Consider the following 20,950-nt stretch of genomic DNA (forward strand, 5'->3'; position numbering starts at 1 on the left):
AGGCTCGTGCTATATAGACATACTGGCAAAATGCTATCGCAGTCGATCCTGTCAGCTCTATCCTTCTGTCTCGGCGTTGCATCAGCTGAATTGCATCCGACGGTCTATTTGATACGACACGCCGAGAAGCCTGCAGATCCACGGGACCATGGTCTAACCCCGGATGGGATCAAACGAGCACAGTGTCTGCGACACGTTTTTGGGGCAGGCTCTGGATATGACATCGGATATATTATGGCACCGCACGTAACACCAGGTAGGTTAGCAACGAGCCTCGGATATCGCACTGTGCTTGACATCATACCGCTGTGTCGAGGCTAGGCACAGTGCAGATTGCGTTCCATACACATGGCTGACTGAATGTTTTCTGTTTGTAGATGGCGAACATCGCCGAGCATTTCAGACTGTTCTGCCCCTCGCTGATGATCTCGGCCTCACGATTGACACACACTGCAAGCGGAACGATGTTATATGCGTGGCGGGGACAGTGAGATCGTATGATGGCCCAGGGAACATTTTGATTTCATGGCGGCATGGGAAGATGGATAAGATCGAGGAAGAGCTCGGCGCTCTGGAGCCAATTGAGTATCCGGAAGATAGGTGAGTAATTGATGTTTGTTTGCGTTCTGATACGTTAGCATGAGGTTCGCCTTGTACAGGTGTGCCAGATGAAGCTACTTGGACGGTTGGACCATTCGGCTCGCAACTCTCTTGAGCAGGGGCTAGACATCCACCATGCATTGGTTCCTGCGCTAACTGTTCTAGGTACGACCTCATCTGGACCGATCCTTGGCCATATGGCAATGTGACGAATGTCAAAAGCGAGGAATGCCCTGGACTAGATGTCCGGCCTGGCCTCGTGGATCAAGTATGATCAAGATGAAGACATGGAAATACTGTGACCTTGTTTGTCATTGTTGAGTGTATATTTGTGGTATTCGTGGGCTCATGAGTTTGGCGTTGACGCGTTGTGGCAAGACAGAGAAGATGACATGGGATCAATAAAAAGCGAAATACAATGGGTAAAGGGAACAATAGAAGCAAACGACAATCCATCAAGTACGGAGTACGGAGTAATGACCCTCGCTATTGACGCACGGACCCACCAGCAAAATTTATGTGTGAGGGCGGTGAACCAGCCGAAGCGGAGACAATTGTAGCGCCAAGATTTCATCCCCCCAAATTTTTCGTTGCGCTTGACTATCGAGCTTTCCCCCTCCAGATTGCAATTTCAGTCTACGGGAAAAGATCATGGATGATATCGAGGTTTGTGCACTCGGAAAATGCCCCGCAGGGATTGCGAGCTGACTGCCCCCCAGGAACGGCTGCGCAGCCATGCGCAGGCATTTGACGGCCTGCTGTCTTTGATCCCCGCCAAATACTATTATGGCGAGGAAGATACAAGTGTAAGTAGGCCCTTGTTGCACTTGTCAATCTGACCGCTTTCTGATTGGGGGCAATCTTGTTTTCTTCCTGTGTCGTTCATCCCAAAGAAATCTTTCTAACCATCACCCGAATTTACAGGATCAATGGCAACGCAAGAAACAAACCAAAGAACAAGCCCGCGAAGCGAAGCGAGCAAAGCTGAACCCCGAAGCAAACGCTAAAACCGCCAAGGACGTGATGGATGAGAATGCACGCAAACGAAAGCGGGAGGACGGCACCCTCGAGTCCGACTCATCAGACGGAGAGTTGGGCACCGAGGCCCCCAGGGAAGGATTGAACCGCGGGAACGCCAACCTCAAGAAGCAGAAGCAGGTTGAAAAGGCTGATAAATCAGACCCTGCGAAGGCGGCAGAGGCTGAGGCACGGAAAAAGCTCAAGGAAGAAAAGAAGGCCCAGAAGAAGGCCGCTCAAAAGGAGAAGAAGAAGGCTAAGGATGCTGCTCGGAAGGATAAATCCCAGGACAAGAAGGCTTCTACGGCTTCATCTGAAACTTCTGAAAAATCTGCACCCAAGCCTGACGGCAATGCGGCCAAAGACACAGAAGAGTCCGAGGATGAAGAGAATGACGACGAAGATGACGGTGTTGTCGAAGAGGGCTTCTCTATCGAGTTCAACGCTGGACCGGAAGAGCCTTCTTCTGCCTCATCTACCACAGACTCCCCCAATTTCGATGCCTCAAATCCCGAATCCGGCAGTTCCTCCATTTCCTCCATTGTTCCTCCCTCCACCTCCACCGAAGCCAAATCCTCTGAGCCCAAACCTCTCAAGCACACACCCGAAGAGCTGAAGCAGCGCTTACAAAAGCGTCTGGATGAGCTCAGGGCCAAGCGCCATGCAGATGGACTCAACGGCAAGCCTGCACGCAACCGCCAAGAGCTCATTGAAGCCCGCCGACAAAAGGCCGAGCAAAGAAAAGCACACAAAAAGGAGCTGCGTGAAAAGGCCAAGATTGAGCAAGAGAAGAAAAACGATGAGGCCATGGCCCGCCGCTTCTCGCCCGGTGGGTCCGGATCTCTGCTAGCATCCCCCGCTCCCCAGCCGAGTCAGTTGGCTCCGCCAGCAACAACTTCGCTTTCGGCCGCGTCATGTTCTCAGATGGCCAGCAGACAGATGCCAGTGCAACCACCGTGCGCGACAAGCCAAAGGCCCACGGTGCCCGTGACCCGGCTTCCCAGCTCAAGGCCGTTGAAGCCAAAAAGGCCCGCCTTGCAGAGATGGACCCTGAGAAGCGTGCCGAACTCGAGGATAAGGACTTGTGGCTGAACGCCAAGAAGCGTGCTCACGGTGAGCGTGTTCGCGACGATACCTCTCTGCTGAAGAAGGCCCTCAAGCGCAAGGAGACTGCGAAGAGAAAGTCCGAGCGCGAGTGGAGGGACCGCATCGACACAGTTGCCAGCGCCAAGGAAAAGCGCCAGACCAAGCGTGATGAGAATCTCCGCAAGCGCCGGGATGAGAAGGGCACCAAGGGTGGCAAGAAGAAGTCCAGCTCCAGTGGAAAGAAGAAGTCTCGTCCTGGATTTGAGGGCAGCTTCAAGGGAGGTGGCAAGAAGAAATAAATGAGCTTCTATCCGGCTTAATCTTTCATTTCTCGCTTGCTTTTACATAAACCCATCTTCTCAATTCTTCGTTTCTCCCTGCATACCATTTGAACTGGTCTTTGTTTCCATATGAATTTGGAGGCAAGGTTGCATACAGAAGCCCCCGAACCAACAAAAAAAGTGATTTGAGACTTTGAACTGGGAAATATCCGTCCGGAGATCAAGGTGCCTGGTGTTTGCGTTTTGTGTCTTTGACAGCTTAGTCCGTCAATTTATGTCTATGCATGACAGCATCGGTAGCGATTTGATTTATCTGTGAATACAATATCATTTTCTTATCGAGCTGTATTTGTGTTCCACGTGTCTCTTATCTTAGCTTGTAACCTGATAATGCTGAAGCTGATGTACATGTATGACACCTCATAGGTGGGCAGAGAAGTACTACGTAGTACGTGCAGACGTAAGACGGGATTAATCATATTTATGTTAAGATTGGACAGTCAACCTGTGGAATAGAACTGCTGTATTCCATGACATAGGAGATAAAAAGGACAAGGGAGGCAAAATCCCAGGGGAGGACATTCCCTTTGGAATCGCCTAGTACAAGATGATAACGAAGTCGGGGGCGAGTTATGTACAGTGGTGTGATGGGCTAAAAATCATTCTTGTTTTTCAAGACACAATGGGTGTCTCTTGAGTGGGTATTGCTGTCAGCATGTTTATTGTGCCGACGATGCCAATCAGATTGGTAATAAATGGTTTATCGGTAGGGAGCATCCGCACGGGCAGCAGCAGCAATCTCAGGCTCCCACTTGTCACCGTTGGAAAGGAGCTTCTCCTTGTTGTAAAGAAGCTCCTCGCGAGTCTCAGTGGCGTACTCGGCGTTCGAAGCTGAAAAAGATAGATTAGTAACCTGGATCGAATGCCCACTGAAGTGAAATGAAGGTATTGGAACTCACTCTCCACAATGGCATCCACAGGGCAACTCTCCTGGCAGTAGCCACAGTAGATGCACTTGGTCATATCGATATCGTAACGGGTCGTCCGGCGGCTTCCGTCCTCACGCTCTTCGGCCTCAATGGTGATAGCCTGGGCCGGGCAAATGGCCTCGCAGAGCTTGCAAGCAATGCAGCGCTCCTCACCGGTGGGATAGCGACGGAGGGCGTGTTCACCACGGAAACGGGGAGAGATGGGACCCTTCTCGAAGGGGTAGAAGATGGTGTAACTAAAGCGAGGCGAGGCAATTAGTCAACTAGTATGTTTTGAGGCGATTTTGATATTCGTGGACTGCGGTCCGCATCGCCGGCAAGGTTGTGTGGGACAAGGACTTACGGTGGTCGGAAGAACTGCTCGAGCACCACGTACATGCCGCGGAAGATCTCTGACATGAGGAAGTATTTGCTGGCCTTGTCCAAGGCAGACTCGGAGTCCTGATCCCAGCGCTTGGGCGGGGCCAGGCGGAAGCCAGCCTGAGGGGGTCCCGCTGGAGTTGCTGCGCGGTAAGTCGAGGTAGAGAAGTTTGCGGTCGAGCCCAGTAAGCCGAAGGGGGTTGGTCGACGGAAGGCGACTAGCCTGGCGACCGAGCGGGTGGTGGCCATGGTTAGAGAAGAGTGAGAATTGGGGGTGTGTGGGAGCGAGTGGAGGATCGAGGATCAATCGGAGGTGGAAGGGGAGCAAGTCGCAGATTGTGGTGGTTTGCAGGTTTCGGGCTTAGGTCATTCATTTCGGGCGGGTTTGATTGGCCCGCAGGATTTTGCTGGGCGCGACCTCACATCTTTCCTCTTAGCCGTCTTCCCCATCTCTACCCTTTTGCTCTCCACCTTTTTTTCCTTGTGATACCAATTTTCTTAGATCTTTTCAGCCTTTGCGCTACTCCGATCAATCTATTCCATCATGTTCCGCTCCGCCATCGCCCGTTCCTTGAAGGCTTCCGCCCCCCGTGTCATCAAGACCCCGGCTCCCTTCCACATCCGCAGCTCCCCCATTGCTGCTCAGGTTCCTCAATTCACTCCCTGCTTCGCTCAGGGTGTCCGCCTCTACTCCGCCCCTGCCGGTCTCAGCAAGACTGAGGCCGAGGGCCGCATAGTCAACCTGCTCAAGAACTTCGACAAGGTGCGTCATATTATTCTTCCGGTTATCTGGCCGTTTCATCAGCTAGAAATGGAAAAGACAAGAACGCTGACAGGAATTGTTTGATGGTCAGGTTTCCGATGCTAGCAAGGTCAGTGAACATCTCGGATGCACGGTCATGAGCTTCACATAGCATCAGCGACGGAAGAGACAACCGAAAGCATTCATCAACTAAACATTGACCTACAGATCAACGGCGCTTCTCACTTCTCCAACGACCTCGGTTTGGACAGCTTGGATACCGTTGAGGTTGTGATGGCCATTGAGGAGGTAGGCGCCCTTTTTCCCGCGGGAAACATCCAATGTGTATCAGGTGATATCTAACCATTACAACAGGAGTTCAGCATTGAGATCCCCGATAAGGAGGCCGATCAGATCCACAGCGGTAAGTTATGGCTTTTGGAGGATGTGTTTGCTAAACAAAGCTGACTCAAATATCGTGCACAGTTGAGAAGGCTGTTGAGTACATCCTGGCCCAGCCCGATGGTATGTGGCTTTCAATGCACTTGGTCCAGTTTGCATGCTAACGACTCTACAGCCCACTAAATACTTAATTTGATCACTTGGGATCGGTTGGAGAATCGGATAGAAAAAGATCGGGATGTTGGTATTCAGCGAGGGTTGCTATATAGTAACCCTTCACTGATCTGCCTCGTTGTCTGAATACATGCCAGTGCTTTTCTTTCCTATATTGTGTACATCATTTGAATGCAATTCATGCAATTTTGAGGCATTATTATCCACGCTATCAGCTACCACTTGGTACCAGATGGTTGTCCGGTCATCGGTATATTGTTCTGCCCATTGAGTTACATATAGAGATCGAGGCAAGTATGTAATGTGTACTAGTTACTAGTTACGTAGCTTCATATCCACGGAATATCCCATTGTCGATTCATTGTGCGACTGGATCGATGACCTCGCTCAGTGCCTGTTAGTCTGATGTCGCCATTGTTGTACGCTCTTTGATCTTTTAGCGAATATTTAAAGAATAGCAGTACATAGATCCTAATTAGTTAGGGCAAAATGTTAGTTAATATATGCTGACCTAAAGTCCAGATTGGGGGAAAAATGAGGCCATACAAAGAGACCGCAAGAACGTTACAAGCACGTTGTCGGGCGTTTAAGCATTGGAAGAGCCACATTGGCGAACTAACTGACTTTGACCCTCAACCCTTTTTCTCCCTCACTTGTTCTCAATTCCCACACCTTTTGCCCCCTATGTTTTTAAGGCGGGTCTAATTTGATATAAAAAGGATTAAAATCATTTGAGCTAGTCCACTCGGTCCCTGGTTTCCCCTGACACCGAGAGTCCCACTTCAACCCGCAGACTTTCGGTCTACACGGTCCCTCTGACATCTCTCAACCACAATCCTCCACCCCCTCCAACCTCTATAGATCGGCGAGGTCTTGGTCATATCTGACCATATTCCCTCTTCACCCCTTTTCGTCCCCCGTCGCTCACCCCGACCCGATCTCATGGCCTCACCAGCCGGGGGCTTGACTCGCCGCAGAGGCGCCGGTCGAGTCGCTGGCGCAGACGAACAAGATGACAGCCGAGTGTCATCTCCAATCTCACGGAATGGCTCTGCGATGGACAACCGCGGACCCGAGACTTCGTTCACCAATGCAGAGAATGGCCACAAGATCGCGTTTGACCCCCGCGACATCAGCGAAAACGAGGAACGGGGCAAGCAGCCCAAATTGACCCTGATGGAGGATATTTTATTGCTGGGCTTGAAGGATAAACAGGTGAGCCTTTGACGGAGGATATCTGTCCTTTGTGTTTGTTGCTCGGCTCCGATCGCTGACTCCGCGCCCGCGCCGCAACAGGGCTATCTGTCTTTCTGGAATGAAAACATCTCCTACGCCCTGCGAGGGTGTATCGTCATTGAGCTCGCGCTCCGCGGTCGGATAAGCATGCAGAAGGATTCGTCGCGGCGACGGTTCCCCCTGGCCGACCGCATCATCGAGGTCGTCGACGATACATTGACTGGGGAGGTCTTGCTGGACGAGACGCTGAAGATGATGAAATCAAGTGAGAAGATGAGTGTCAACTCATGGATTGATTTGCTGAGTGGTGAGATAAGCCCAAAGGAGACTAGTGGGGTGATAACTTTGACTTGCCTGCTGACCCCCGATTGCTTTGTAGGCGAAACCTGGAACCTGATGAAGATCGGATATCAATTGAAGCAAGTCCGGGAACGACTGGCCAAGGGCCTGGTGGACAAGGGTATTCTCCGGACGGAAAAGCGTAACTTCCTTCTCTTCGATATGGCGACGCATCCTGTGGCCGACGGCGGCGCGAAAGAAGACCTTCACCGACGGGTGCGCAACATCTGCACCAGCCGTACTGTGATTATCCCTCCCAGTCCGTGGCTCCCTGAAGATTCAGAATACCGATACCTGCGTTCGATCACCATGGTCTGCGCTGCCTACGCCGCTAATGTGCTCGAGAACGCCTTAGTCACCATGAGCCATGAGGCTCGCGAGAGAGCTTTCGCACAGGTGGATGAATTGTTGGCGGAGTATTCCCAATGGCCATTTGCTCGTAGGGCCGGCGGCTCGCAGGCGATTGGAGCCAATTTGGCTCAGGTTGTGAACGAGGAGGTCAATCGGAACAAGGACAGGGAGCTTCAGATGGAGGTAAGCTGCGCTCGAACTCGGATGAAAGTCCTTTCGCTAATTCACAAACAGATTGTGGCGGCATGCTTGAGCGTTTTTACCAGACTTGATTCTTTACTTTAACGGATGTACCGCGTAATACACTGTCTTTTTTTTCCATGACTTCTTTCTCTTCTCTTGCCTGGCCACAAAACTTCAGGGTTATCTGTTCATTAAGATCCTTAAGTTAGGACTCGGGCAGAGCATCTTCGGTTTGCTTCTACGGAATTGTCAGGTTAGCCCTGTTTTCTATGGGGTCGTCAGCTTTGATCTACTTCACCCTGTGTCTTATTCTTTTATTTTCTCTTTTCTTGAACCTGCTTATTGACTAGGGCATTGTGTAAGTCGCTCTCTATGGCTTTTACCGGCCTGATGTCTCAAATTGATACACCCACTGCTTTTTGTCTGCTTACTTTTGATATCTCTATATTAGAATGCACAAACATATATCTTAACTACAAGCCCTAACTAACTACTATACACTTATCCATTGACCTTAACAACGACCATCCCACCACGCCGACTCCCCGCCGTCCCAGCCGCACCAGCCGCCAAAAGATCCGTCGCACGCGCAAGATCAACAATCCTCAGCTCCCTCCCCCGGACCAGATTCTCCTCAACCAACTCCGCAACTCTCTCCAAAGCCAGCCCATCAGGATTGACGGGCACAAACCGGCTCTTAATACCACGCTTCTTCTCTCCCAAAACATCCTTCTCAGGAACCAAAGGCGACTGCTGCGCAACCTTCCCATCCACAACAGTCAACACAGCCCCGTAATCCTTAACAACCCCCGCCGCATGAGCCGCCTGGAACACCTCATCCCCAGCACAATCAAGCACGATATCAACAGGCGGCCAGCGACGCGCACGGAAGACCTTCCCAATGTCACACTCCTCGGGCGTTGGAAGATGCGGGATGATAATGATCTCATCAACCTGCCAGTCTTTCTCAAGGATCTCGGCTTCGACCTGCGTGCAGGTCACACACACCCACGGACGCACAGGTTGAGGGAAGAGGGACTCTGCGCGCAGAATCTGCACCACGATACGACCGATATCGTTGTCTCGAGCGTTGGTGACCAGCACCCGGATCTTGGGGAATTTGTTTTTGCCGTTTCCGTTGCCATTCACACCCATTACCTTCTCGATCTTATTGCCAGCCCGTTCAACGGCAGGAGTGACGATCTTGGCTAAAGTATCACGTCGACTGCTGCTGCCTGCGGCGGCGGCAGCATTGATGCTAGCAGCAGGATTGAGCGGTTCGACAGGACGGGCCCCAGCCCCATTGTTGCCACCCTTGACCAGGTTGATCAAACTATTGCGACGGACCGTCTTCTTGGGATTGGGATCGAGCGTACTGGCAGTCCGCGGAGCAGCCTTTTTTCCACTCGGGTTGCCAGTCACGAGACTCTTGAGGTTCTCGCGACGCACACTCTGCTTAGGCAGATTGGTATCCGTCGCACTAGCTGCAGGAGGAATGTTATCGATATCAACGCCGGTGGGCTTGCCACCGATAGTAACATCCTTTGGAGCATCCCCGCCACGATTCCACTCCCAAACCCAGCGACCGCTACCCATTCCGCTTGTAGCTCCGCTCGCCTTACCAGCAGGCAGTCCACTACTTCTCCCGCTTATGCCGCCATTAGCCATACTCCTGCGTGCCCCGTACCCATAATCCCTGTTTCCCAGCACGGCTTCCTTCCCCTTTCGCTGCCAAACCCACCGTCCAGACCCTAATCCACCACTCCCAAACGCCGCATCATCCGGATTTAACCCACCAGGGAGATCAGGATCAAGACCCGCATACCGAAAAAGCGCCTGCCAAGCCGTCAACGCCGGAAGTGCCAGCGCCGCCGCCTCGGAAACGGTAATGTTCCCCGGCTTCAGCGCCAGCTCACCCTCCGTCGCGACGACATAGTCTGCAGCTCCGCCATCGCGCGTATAGCTCACGACACCGAAGACGATGTCGCCGATCTTGAACTTCGGGCCTTCGTCTTTATCATCGTCTTCACTGGGCGTGATAACGACCGTGCCGCAGATGCTGTGCAGCGGGATCTGCGGTTCTTTCTTTGGTGGATTGAGCAGTCCCGCGAGCCGGATCTCGTCGTGGCAGAATGCTGCTGTGCAGACTTTCAGCAGGTATTGCTGCGGTGTGGGCTGTGGTGTTGGGAAGCCCGTGTCGAAGACGAGGTTTGTTCCTTTTTTGCGGATTACGCTTGTGGTTGAGTCCGGGGTCAGGCAGTCGGTTATCTCGCCTTCGGGGATACTGTCGGATATGTCGGTTCCTGAGGGGGCGTAGTAGAGGGCTCGCATTGAGAGTGGGGTGAAGGGGGAGTCGTTTAGGCCTGAGCTGGGCTTGGGGATGCTTTTTCTAGGCGCCGAGGGGGGATTTGTGGACTGTGTTGGTTCGGTTGGCTCTGTTGGCTCTTGTATGTCGTTTGAGTCGCGTGGTGAGACCTCTGAGCGACGCTTCTTGTCGGGCTCCACGATGGGTTGCGTTGGGGGTATGTCTGATTGCATGTTCATGAAACTTGGTTCTTGGTAATGCATTTTGTTTTGGTCTGAATATGTTCAATGCTGAATATGTTCAATGCTGAATATGTTCAATGGGTTTCTGTACAAAGATATTCTGTTGGAGGTGGAGGCTATGTTCTCTTTTGCCCCTGGTCTATAGATCGGAGCTCATTCCCTAACCTTGACGTATGTTAGGGTTAGCTCGCCACGAATTCCGGTCAATTCCGCAAAAGATGGAAGATGGCTAGATGTTGTGGCTATTCTATCGGGGTGGTAGGTACTGTGTATTTGACATGATTTGACCTGGTTGTAGGGACTGGTTTCGGAACATGGGCTGTGGGCTGGCTTATACATACACTGCAGAACAGTCAGCGAAATAAACCAGATTAATAATAGATGTATTACTCGACTGCCAAATAGCCCGAACTATGTACAGATCATTATACTGTGCTGTGTACTATCTACAAAGCCTGTTCCTCCATCCCCAGCCCATCAACAAAATCGTAAAACTCCTTCGGATCCTCAGCCACCGTCCAAAGATGCGACGGCACATCCTTAAACGCCTCCTCAAACCTCTCAGGCAGATTCTTCTCTTCCATATGCGCCACATCTGTAACCTTGCGAATGACAATCGCATGAATCCACCCAGGATACCGAGCATAAATCTCGGCATAAGCCTCAGGATCCTTCTGCGTCGAATCCCCAATACAAAGCACCTTCCTCCTTGGGAACCAGCGATGAATCCTCTCCATACGCTCAGTCTTGTACTCCTGCGTCTTTTCCGTGAAAGACTTGATCAAGCCCGTGATATCCATCCAGGAGTAATCCCTCAGCACCAGTGTGCCAGGACAGTAATGCTCATCGACGAAATCATGCAAAAACGGATAAAGATTATACGGCGACGCCGAGAGATAGAACCACGTCGGATTCAACTCCCGATCGACATACTTATACAACTCAGGCATCCCAGCCACGGGTCTCGGCACATCCGCAAACGTCGTCCGCATCACACCAGTCGGCTCCAGCGTCATCGTATGCTTGATCGTATCGTCGATATCAGAGATAACGAGCCATCCCTCCGGCGCCGCAAACCTCGTACTCATGACAACCGCCTCGTCGCCGAAATCCCGCAGTCGCGGCCGCAACACCGTCCCATCCCGGATCCCGTCAACGCTCACATCCCCCATGTCGATTGTCTGGCTGATGATGCCGTGGCGGTCGGACGGACCCAGACCGTGTGACTGTGTTCGGGAGACGGGAACTTGCAGTGTCACCGTGCGCGACGGCGAGATCTGGTTGAGGAATGGCTGGACGCGCTGTTCGATGCGATGGCGGGCTTCGGCGTCGGCGCCGACCTCCCCGTCTAGTCCGATGTGGTCGGCGATGGAGGCGACTAGCTTTCCAACGTCTTCTCGGCTTTCTGATTCAAAGATGCAGGCGACGACTTCCGCGTGCCAGTGCGTCGGCTTCTCGTCTGTGCTGTCATTTACTGGCTGGTAGGCTGTGTTGTCGAGTAGCCAGACGGTGTTATTGCGTGGGGAAGCTGGTTGCGCTAGAGGGTTCTTCGAGCCGAAGAGGGATGCGATGAAACGACTGAATGAGGAGCCGCGTCTTTCGGTCGATATTGCGGAAATCGGGGATTTGGAGTGGACTCCGGCTTCTTTGTGGATCTCCTTTATGGGACTGGGGACTGTCCCGTGGGGTTTATGGGACGTCATGGTTGAGTAGCAAGTACTCTTCTGGATGTATCGGTTCTTGTTAGGTATAGATGTGGAAGATAAAGTCGTCCAATGTATCCGAGGAAGCTTCTGTTTCACAGGACACATTTCAGGGCAAGGAAACTGTCGGAAACTCATCAGGGGAGAGCGCTGATCATATAGCCTCCCGTTAGCTGACGACCTAGTGTTAGTGCCATCCGGTGCCCTCCAGCCAAGAGAGTCCATTTCCACCTGATCTTGCCCCTCTACCTGTGTAGCCTCTCATGTTGATCTGTCCATGTTGTGGCAGTGAAGTCCGTCATACAACGGCTTTCAGGGGTCTAAATGCCCGGGTGACAGGGGCAGGGGGGCATATCACTCGGCCAGGTCAGGCGAACTGAGCGTTGCGGGGGGGGCTTGGCAGTATGCCGCAGTAGGGCTGAGCGACGACTTGAACTGTCTGATCTGAAGCATAATGATGCAATTAAATACTGTGTATTGTTAGGGAGATTCTGTCCAATGTGCTGACTCCTGAGTGGGGTTCTTGCAAGGTCGTCCTTGCACGTTGTTCAGTCGAAACGGACAAGTGATCAACATCCGCCAGTGGCTTTTAATTCTCCGACTTTTGTCTGGGGTAAAGACCATAGGTAGTATTGTGCTTGGTAAGTATCCTGCATATATATTCATGGAAATGCAATACAAAGGGAGAATCAATGGGAAAAATGGGATGCACGAAGAGGAGAAGTAGAGAGAGAGAGAGAGAGAGAGAGAGAGAGAGAACTATCGGTTCTATCATACATGTGCTTCCTCAGGCACCAAGGCATCCAACATACATACCTATATAGAAGTTACAGCATGACTTGCCACAGATACAAACCTACCTATCGAATCTCTTAATCTTTGAGCGCTACAGAACCTGTGATCAGTCATATAGTATATAGTATATACTGTGTACCAAGTCTATTTGCAGTCGGCTTCTATGATTCAATGTCCAATCCAAGTATACAAATCAGTCCTGCAATGGGTATCCATAGCCAACCAACAAAGCCGGCTCATCGATGCTGTGGTGCTGGTAACTGCACAAAAAAGGTCAACTACCATGCTAAGAAAGACGAGGTGAAGGAGACATACCTGAGGACACCAACAGCTCCAGGATCCAGCATCAGAGAAAGGGGGAACTCCATAGGATATCCCAACCAGCGTTTCGTAAAGGCACGAAGCAAATGGCCGTGTGCAACGAGCAGGATATCTGCGGGCTTTTCTCCATGCATCTTGTCTTTGTGAATTGCACGTATCTCTTGAATGAGATCGTCAAGACGGTCCGTCACTTGTTGCGCAGATCTATGACCTAGTCAGATATCACAGACAACCGGATAGAAACTCAAGACTTGAAACAATCTAGAGAAGAAAAAAGAAAGGAAAAGAACTCACTCTCCATTCTCACACCCATCTCTCCAAATATCCCACTCACTCTCAGTATCCAGACCATGCTCCTTACGCAAAGCCCGGATATCCTTAGTCAACATACCCTCATACAGACCGTAATCCCACTCAGCCAACCGACCGGTCTCAGAGACCTTCTGATGCTCCCTGAGCGCCTGCTTATCGGCATCCGAGAAGGCAATCTCGAAGGTCTGCTTGGCTCGCTTGCGAGGACTGATGTAGACATGGGCCAGTTTAGCCGGGTCGATCAGTCTGCCTGATCCGACAATCATCTTTCCAGATGCATTGACCTGGTTCACGCCATCCTGTGTGAGGTCCAGCTCGGTGATTCCGGTGTATCGTCCATTCTTGGACCACTCCGTTTGGCCTGGCTGGAATTAGATGGATATTTCATTGAATCTTGTTTGGAGGATATACCGTGTCGGTAGAGGAAGACTCGGGGGGTGGATGAGTCTTTATCGGGCATTATTGCTGTATGCTATGTATAAGAATGTGATTTGAGGTTGTTCGTAAATTGGAGGATGGCGGGGGGAAAAAACTGGAGCTCCCGGTGAGCTTGAACTTCACCCCACGTGTGCGCGTCATTGGAGGTCAAATCGATTGATCTTTTTTATTTTCGTCTATAACTTATAGACTAAGTTATAGACGATATAAGTTCATCATCTCAGAAGATAACTGAATCAATTGATTGGCTAGGGCTAATGAAATGAAGCTGGATAGGGCCTTTGGAGCCTCGGGTTTAGTTAGAGGCTGCATTTATTGAGATCTTTTGTGTCTCTTATTCAACTCGATTCTTACCTAGGTCCTAGAGAAAGAATTGAATAGTTAGATAATATCAGCCTACTCATGAACCTGCAGCCCTGCCAGCCCGGCCTTCTCAGATATGTAGAGATCGTCTGCGTAGATCGCCACTCGGTACCTTGCATATATAGAGGATAATAATGTCCGGCAACTCTTGGCTTTCATTTTCCGTTTTAGTGCTCACCCCTCGCCGCTTTTTGCTCACTGAGTAGAGTTGAGTACGCCCCTGAGCGGGTTACCTGCGCAGTGAGCATTTAATAATAAGCGCATGTCCGCCACATGGACTGGTCACGTGATAACAGCCACAGGGCCTGTTCAACTTCCTGTTGAGGGGCCACCACGTGAGTTGTAACAGATTGGTGTAACTTGTAGCCGCCCGCGACCTTCTTCCACCTCCTTACCCCACCAGCGCACACACACTCGAGCCCCTCGCAATGGTCTGGCAACCAGAGCCGCTGCCTTTTACCAGTAACTCGCTTCCTGAATCCCCTTTACCGACCAAGGATGAAATTCGTGCTTGCCCAAATATTCTCTTTGAGCGCGAATACAAGGTGGTCGCAATAAATGACGGGATCGTGGTGAAATTCGGCCACCGCGTTAAAGAATACGAGGGCCAGGTCCTGATATTCCTCGAGCGCCATGTCCCCACAATTCCAGCGCCTCGACTGTACGCTATGTATAAGGACACGGAGACGCTTGAAACGTTCCTGGTCATGCAGCGCATCCCCGGCGAGCGGCTAGACGCAGTTTGGCCATCATTGGCCGAGGACGAGAAAGACGATATTAGCGATAAACTCGGGCAAATATTCGATAATCTCCGCCAGGTTTCGTGTCCCAAGCCTGATTTCTATGGCGGTCTGGATGGCGGCTGTCTCCATCACTACCTGTTTCGTAACCGGAGGCCGGGCGGCTCGCCGGAATGGTTAGGACCCTATATTGGGGAAGCAAACTTCGTCGCGGGCATGGTTGGGAATTACCGCGCGCACGTTGAACGGAATCGGAGGCCGGACTATAAGGTCCGCTACTACGAAGAGTATCTGCCGAGTCTCCTCAAGGGGCATCGGCCGACACTGACGCACGGAGATGTCCAGCAGAAAAACATTATGGTGACAGAAAATAGTAGCGGTCGCAATGCGCAGGGGGGACGGTCGTTTGATGTTGTGCTGATACAGTGGGCGCAAGCTGGGTGGTATCCTCAATACTGGGAGTTCTTTGTTGCATCCTCCCCGATTGCATTCATGTACTGGGATAGTGACTGGAGTTTAAGTATCCAGCAATTCCTTGAGGTTTGGCCGGAGGAACAGGCCGTGATGCGGATGGTGGACAGGGATGCTGGGCTGTGACATTTCAAAAGCCTAGGATACTACACATAAATGATAAACGTCATGTGTTGGCAAACAGGTACACTTAGCCAATCAACTTGACGACAACAAATTGAATAACAAAACATCCGAAACATCTTCCCCCGGCTTACATCCAGATACCGACAGACCGGAGAGAGAGAGAAATTCATTTGCCCGATGTAGCTCGCTCTAAGTATAAGCTGCTATGCGGGGTTGCTGTCAGGCCTGCCGACAGCTGGAAAGAATGGGCGCCAGCCCACTGGAGGACTGTCGGAAATTCGCAAAAGCAAATTTCCAACCATTGTCCCCGAATGGAAGAATCTAAACTAATACAAAAGAAATGAACCAAACTGAAATGACCGTCTTCCCTACTCCTGGTCGTAGGGACCAGAGTAATATCTCACCACCTAGCATCCCCCCATACCTTAATTCGCAAGGAGGTAAATCCCGCAGTGCTGTATGCTGCATCGTCGAGTGACCATCAAGGCATTGTCAAACCGCTTTTGTAAAACGGAAAGGGGATGTTAATGCGCAAGGCCCGACGGACGACAAGCCGCCTCGTTGGGAGGCTATCAAGAGAGTGTCAGTCTACAGTCTACGGCTGAGATCTGGTTCCCTCTTTGCCGATGAAATCGATGAACTGATCTATGAGAACAGTTGTTGTTGATGAGGCTTCCGCGAAGCGCGGTGGTTGGTTGGTTTGGGGGTGTTTCGCGCGTGGGCCTTTCGCTCCACCAATAGTGTGTGATCTATCTGGTTCTTGTAGTACAAGAGGGTGATGATATCTTTGGCCAAGGACTATATGATGTAGCATCGAAGCTACACAAAGATATCGACTTGGAGGCAAAGCGAAGGTCAATTACAGCCCCGATCCCATCTATTTGCTTTCTAACAATTTCATATCGTCGCCAAGCTAACGGCAGTCCCAGAGAACTTCGCAATGAGATCTTCTCCTACAATCATCGGAGGGCAACGCGTTATTTTTCTGCAATAAATGACACCCTCACATCATGGAATCATTGATCAACACCACTTCCTGCAGATGCGTATAATCATGCGTGAACAAAGTGGATCATAGTCTCTTTAAGATAAGTGTGCGTGGGTACCTATCCGCGGATGTGGGGCTAAAAAGAACCCGGTGAAGCTACGTAATTGGCCAGTAACAAAAAGGGCGCTAATCACCCCTAGACTAGCGTCAACGTTATTTGTATAAGCCCTGTGGCCCTCGACCATATGATGTCCATATCAAATTAGAAAGAGACAACAATATCTTGTCTACCTGAGCTTTATTGGTAGAAAATTGTATTCTGAAGTTGCCTCTTTGATCTTGTCCTTGGCCAGTCTCCGCACATACATGAAGGAGCGATGCTTTGCCTAAGGCTGGGATAGGTCTGAGGTCCCAGACAAGCACGGTGCGGTAGGTAGGTAGAGTTAGCTTTGCTTATCTCCTGGCTCTTGTGGCTCCCGTGTCTCTTGTGCCTTTCTTGCATGACGTCAGGATTCCTCCCATCGCAGGGGTTCGCTTCTTAATCTTGTTTATATGTGTCAGCGGGGTTTATAACCTCCCGTCGCTGCAGCATCGCCTTCTTTTCTGTTTCTTATTTTCCCCAGTCGTCCATTATTCAAGTTATCACGTCTCACATATACATTGGTTCCCTCGTCTGTTCTAGAATATCCCTCGCGTACGTAGTCACACTGTATGAGCATTTCTCGACACAAGGTAAATCTGGCAGTCTCTGGTTTCAATTCACGTTGGTCCGGAGGATCAAAACTTCCTCACCTCAAATGTCTGCCTCTTCAAACCCATGTCTTCTAAGCAGATCACTCGCCTACCCAGTACGAGGGGTTATATCATGTGAATCATGAGATTTGATGGCTGAGAGATTTTCAGAGAGCTTACCGCACCTCCTCGCATCGGTCGCTCAAGTCTCAACCAGCCGCGTGACCTCTAGCTTGCACTGGCTTGGGACATATTAAGCCACAAATCTGCTGTACGGTGACGTACCATACAGACACCCATATTTCGCCAATTGAAGGCATTGTATTTGTATACATCTCTTATGCCCGAAGAGCATTCGATCCTGGAACCTATGGGGCGGTGGTTACTATTCGTAGCAGAAACTTCACGGAAGCAGGTCAAGTCTCTCATGGATTCGATGGTACAATAGTGAGCCGTCCGAAGTGTATATAAAGTCGCCTTAAGAAAAAAAAACGGTAGCAGGGCTCGGACCGGAGCTCAGAGACGTCTTCACTGGTGTGCGCCGCCCGCCACTGGCCGCCAGAGCTTCAACAAAGCTTGCGATGCTGCCACTAACAAGAATGATAGGAAGTCGGCCTCGAAGGCCTCGCCGGAGACGCCAATATCCGCTTACTCCCATCACCATGGCCGAGCAATGCCGTGCCCGCCCCAGCCTCCTAACTTCTAGCTGACGCGGATAGCAAAGGTGTTACCGTGGGTGCTGACGCAGATTCCAATTTCCCCTGCTGTTCTGAGCACCGACACTGTCAGAAAGGTCATCGCAGCACCTGCAGGAGAGGCGGGGGCAGTGCGAAGACTAGACCTTTCGAACCACAAGCAAAGGTTCCGCTCCCTGCATGACCAACACATGTTGCATTTACTGCCAGTGTCGATGCATTGCTCTTGGTCAACGAGAAACGGATCTCAGATCTCCGTCCTTGAAAAATGAAGCCTCGCACAAGTCAATGCGCAACCGACCTTGTCGGTCCTGTCGACGGCTGTCTTTTGCAATAGATATGCAAGATGCCAGGAGGACACGACAACGACTTCACTGAAATCTCTCGAGTTATAATTCTGCCTACCCATCAAGGAACTGTCAGCAGCGACTCAGAATATCTGCCGTCTACCAACTTTCTCTAGTCACATATTCTCGCCGACCCGTTGCGACTCGACATTCCGTCTCGCACGGCACGATGGTAGATACCTTTGGCTCGTCCCAGAAGGACATGTCATGCCAGCGTACTCTGATCAGTGATTCAGTGATGAGGCCCCTAATTATCGCACCCCGATCAATAATCCCACTGCTCCTGTCTTGGCCAGCCCAGGGGCCAGCAGGCTCATTAGATTGTCTTAGGCCTATGTGGGGGTCGCCTACGATAGCGAGGACGTGCAATAAAAGCAGTCCGAATAGGATATACTCCAAAATCCTAGAGCCCTTAGTCAGACCTGAGTTGTGGCCTTGTTTCAACTTTCCTAGCCCCGGCCCCCGGGGTAGAGTAGCGAGCGGGAGTCTCCAATTCCAATTTCCATGTGAGTCGTGACAAGGGGGGTGGTACCGTGGTGGACCGTGGTTCGGGAATGTGGAATGCACGGCCACAGTCACGGGTCACGTGACAACAGCCACAGCCCTGTTCACGGGCCACCACGTGAGTGGGTAGCAGATTGTTGTGACTTGTAACTTGTAGCCGCCCACGACCTTCTTCCACCTCCTTACCCCAACAGCGCACACACACTCGAGCTCCTCGCAATGGTCTGGCAACCAGAGCCGCTGCCTTTTACCAGCAACTCGCTTCCTGAATCCCCTTTACCGACCAAGGATGAAATTCGTGCTTGCCCAAATATTCTCTTTGAGCGCATATACAAGGTAGTCGCAATAAATGATGGGATCGTTGTGAAATTCGGCCGCGGCGTTAAAGAATACGAGGGCCAGGTCCTGATATTCCTCGAGCGCCATGTCCCCACAATCCCAGCGCCTCGACTGTACGCTATGTATAAGGACACGGAGACGCTTGAAACGTTCCTGGTCATGCAGCGCATCCCCGGCGAGCGGCTAGACGCAGTTTGGCCATCATTGGCCGAGGACGAGAAAGACGATATTAGCGATAAACTCGGGCACATATTCGATAATCTCCGACAGGTTTCGTGTCCCAAGCCTGATCTCTATGGCGGTCTGGATGGCGGCTGTCTCCACCACTACCTGTTTCATAACCAGAGGGGCGGCTCGCCAAGACGCTTAGGACCCTATATTGGGGAAGCAAACTTCGTCACGGGCATGGTTGGGAATTACCGCGCGTACGTGGAACGGAATCGGAGGCCGGACTATAAGGTCCGCTACTACGAAGAATATCTGCCGAGTCTCCTCAAGGGGCATCGGCCGACGCTGACGCACGGAGATGTCCAGCAGAAAAACATTATGGTCGCAGAAAATAGTAGCGGTCGCAATGCGCAGGGAGGACGGTCGTTTGATGTTGTGCTGATAGACTGGGAGCAAGCTGGGTGGTATCCTCAATACTGGGAGTTCTTTGTTGCATCCTCACCGACTGCGTTCATGTATTGGGATAGTGACTGGTGTTTAAGAATCCAGCAATTCCTTGAGGTTTGGCCGGCGGAACAGGCCGTGATGCGGATGGTGGACAGGGATGCTGGGCTGTGACATTTCAAAAGCCTAGGATACTACACATAAACGTCATGTGTTGGCAAAACAGGTACACTTAGCCAATCAACTTGATGACAATAAATTGAATAACAAACATCTGAAACTTCCACCCCCCCCGCCTTACATCCAGATACCTACAGACCTGAAGCAATTGGAACCAGAACCCAATACACGTCTCTAGGAGCGCGTGGTGCGCAGAATGCCAGCATTAATCAACGCGGGGATGGCTCGCTGATGCGTCCATTCATTACACTTGATGATCGGTCGCCGCTCCTCACCAGGCCCATACGGTTCCCCATTCTCTTTGGTCCAGATATACTCATGGAAACCAGATAACGGGCCCTTTCCCCAGAAGTTCAATCCCTGCTGCTTAGTCGGCGTGGGCAGAGCCCTCAAGATAGCCTCGATTCTCCCCGATTCGAAATCCGCCCGTGGGACCCATCCAATCTGCGGATAGCTGTGTAGATGGGCGGAGGCCCACGCTTCATACCCTTCCTTCTTATCAAAATGCATGCCGCTTGGTGCGATGATGTCGCCCGTCACGTGGAACATTACTCCCTCGTGAGTTTCGGGATCGTCTTCGACAAAGATGCCTTCGTGATAGCGCTTCTGCGGGTCGAGAGGGTCGGGTGCTACGGTGTCGAAGGAGGGGTTGAAGACCGCACACCAATCACACTGTGCGCTGGACATGTTGTCTTTGCCATAATGAGGTGTAGGCTGGTAATGATAGATGGTGGACCACGTATAGTGGACAGAGGCTAGGAACAATAGGAGCAAGAATATAATATCAGTTGTTATGAGTCTGGACACAGATGGAAAATGTCAGACACAACAGGTATACCTCTTTTATAACCCAGCGCCATCTTCTTGTTGCTAATCATAGACAACCACACCTCACACACAGATCCGCCAGGCTCACACTCCTGTCTGGTTTGATTGGCAAGGGATGGTCCGTCTACTTGGACGACATGCAGCGCCAG

The 20,950-nt window shown here is 51.3% G+C and overlaps 10 protein-coding genes across 10 annotated transcripts; 5 read left to right on the plus strand and 5 right to left on the minus strand.

The window, feature by feature from the left end:
• Window positions 1-30: 30 nt before the first annotated feature.
• On the plus strand, window positions 31-3,002 carry N7515_006824 (putative 60S ribosome biogenesis protein Rrp14; the record flags this gene model as incomplete). The annotated part of the gene is made up of 6 exons (XM_056667568.1): window positions 31-256; window positions 378-600; window positions 766-868; window positions 1,320-1,406; window positions 1,525-2,446; window positions 2,485-3,002. The coding sequence occupies 6 exons, from the start codon at window positions 31-33 to the stop codon at window positions 3,000-3,002; spliced, it is 2,079 nt and encodes a 692-aa protein (XP_056521164.1).
• A 742-nt stretch (window positions 3,003-3,744) lies between these two features.
• Window positions 3,745-4,582, minus strand: N7515_006825 (NuoI/complex I 23 kDa subunit family protein; the record flags this gene model as incomplete). The annotated part of the gene is made up of 3 exons (XM_056667569.1): window positions 3,745-3,875; window positions 3,944-4,209; window positions 4,317-4,582. The coding sequence occupies 3 exons, from the start codon at window positions 4,580-4,582 to the stop codon at window positions 3,745-3,747; spliced, it is 663 nt and encodes a 220-aa protein (XP_056521165.1).
• Window positions 4,583-4,877: 295 nt separating this feature from the next.
• On the plus strand, window positions 4,878-5,660 carry acpA (acyl carrier protein; the record flags this gene model as incomplete). Its single annotated transcript, XM_056667570.1, has 5 exons — window positions 4,878-5,096; window positions 5,304-5,384; window positions 5,451-5,499; window positions 5,562-5,600; window positions 5,653-5,660. The coding sequence occupies 5 exons, from the start codon at window positions 4,878-4,880 to the stop codon at window positions 5,658-5,660; spliced, it is 396 nt and encodes a 131-aa protein (XP_056521166.1).
• Window positions 5,661-6,593: 933 nt separating this feature from the next.
• On the plus strand, window positions 6,594-7,862 carry N7515_006827 (GOLPH3/VPS74 family protein; the record flags this gene model as incomplete). Its single annotated transcript, XM_056667571.1, has 3 exons — window positions 6,594-6,866; window positions 6,948-7,194; window positions 7,267-7,862. 3 exons carry the CDS (start codon window positions 6,594-6,596, stop codon window positions 7,860-7,862), a joined length of 1,116 nt encoding a protein of 371 aa, XP_056521167.1.
• Window positions 7,863-8,261: 399 nt separating this feature from the next.
• On the minus strand, window positions 8,262-10,328 carry N7515_006828 (uncharacterized protein; the record flags this gene model as incomplete). Its single annotated transcript, XM_056667572.1, has 1 exon — window positions 8,262-10,328. One exon carries the CDS (start codon window positions 10,326-10,328, stop codon window positions 8,262-8,264), a length of 2,067 nt encoding a protein of 688 aa, XP_056521168.1.
• A 425-nt stretch (window positions 10,329-10,753) lies between these two features.
• Window positions 10,754-12,010, minus strand: N7515_006829 (phosphatidate phosphatase App1 family protein; the record flags this gene model as incomplete). The annotated part of the gene is made up of 1 exon (XM_056667573.1): window positions 10,754-12,010. One exon carries the CDS (start codon window positions 12,008-12,010, stop codon window positions 10,754-10,756), a length of 1,257 nt encoding a protein of 418 aa, XP_056521169.1.
• A 988-nt stretch (window positions 12,011-12,998) lies between these two features.
• Window positions 12,999-13,898, minus strand: N7515_006830 (histidine phosphatase family protein; the record flags this gene model as incomplete). Its single annotated transcript, XM_056667574.1, has 4 exons — window positions 12,999-13,065; window positions 13,121-13,330; window positions 13,421-13,799; window positions 13,850-13,898. The coding sequence occupies 4 exons, from the start codon at window positions 13,896-13,898 to the stop codon at window positions 12,999-13,001; spliced, it is 705 nt and encodes a 234-aa protein (XP_056521170.1).
• A 769-nt stretch (window positions 13,899-14,667) lies between these two features.
• On the plus strand, window positions 14,668-15,576 carry N7515_006831 (uncharacterized protein; the record flags this gene model as incomplete). Its single annotated transcript, XM_056667575.1, has 1 exon — window positions 14,668-15,576. One exon carries the CDS (start codon window positions 14,668-14,670, stop codon window positions 15,574-15,576), a length of 909 nt encoding a protein of 302 aa, XP_056521171.1.
• Window positions 15,577-19,061: 3,485 nt separating this feature from the next.
• On the plus strand, window positions 19,062-19,967 carry N7515_006832 (uncharacterized protein; the record flags this gene model as incomplete). The annotated part of the gene is made up of 1 exon (XM_056667576.1): window positions 19,062-19,967. One exon carries the CDS (start codon window positions 19,062-19,064, stop codon window positions 19,965-19,967), a length of 906 nt encoding a protein of 301 aa, XP_056521172.1.
• Window positions 19,968-20,147: 180 nt separating this feature from the next.
• N7515_006833 (uncharacterized protein) lies at window positions 20,148-20,660 on the minus strand (the record flags this gene model as incomplete). Its single annotated transcript, XM_056667577.1, has 1 exon — window positions 20,148-20,660. The coding sequence occupies one exon, from the start codon at window positions 20,658-20,660 to the stop codon at window positions 20,148-20,150; it is 513 nt and encodes a 170-aa protein (XP_056521173.1).
• Window positions 20,661-20,950: the final 290 nt, after the last annotated feature.

Source organism: Penicillium bovifimosum (assembly GCF_028826915.1).
Source record: "Penicillium bovifimosum strain IBT 22155 chromosome Unknown utg000005l_segment0_segment0, whole genome shotgun sequence".
Lineage (NCBI taxonomy): Eukaryota > Fungi > Ascomycota > Eurotiomycetes > Eurotiales > Aspergillaceae > Penicillium > Penicillium bovifimosum.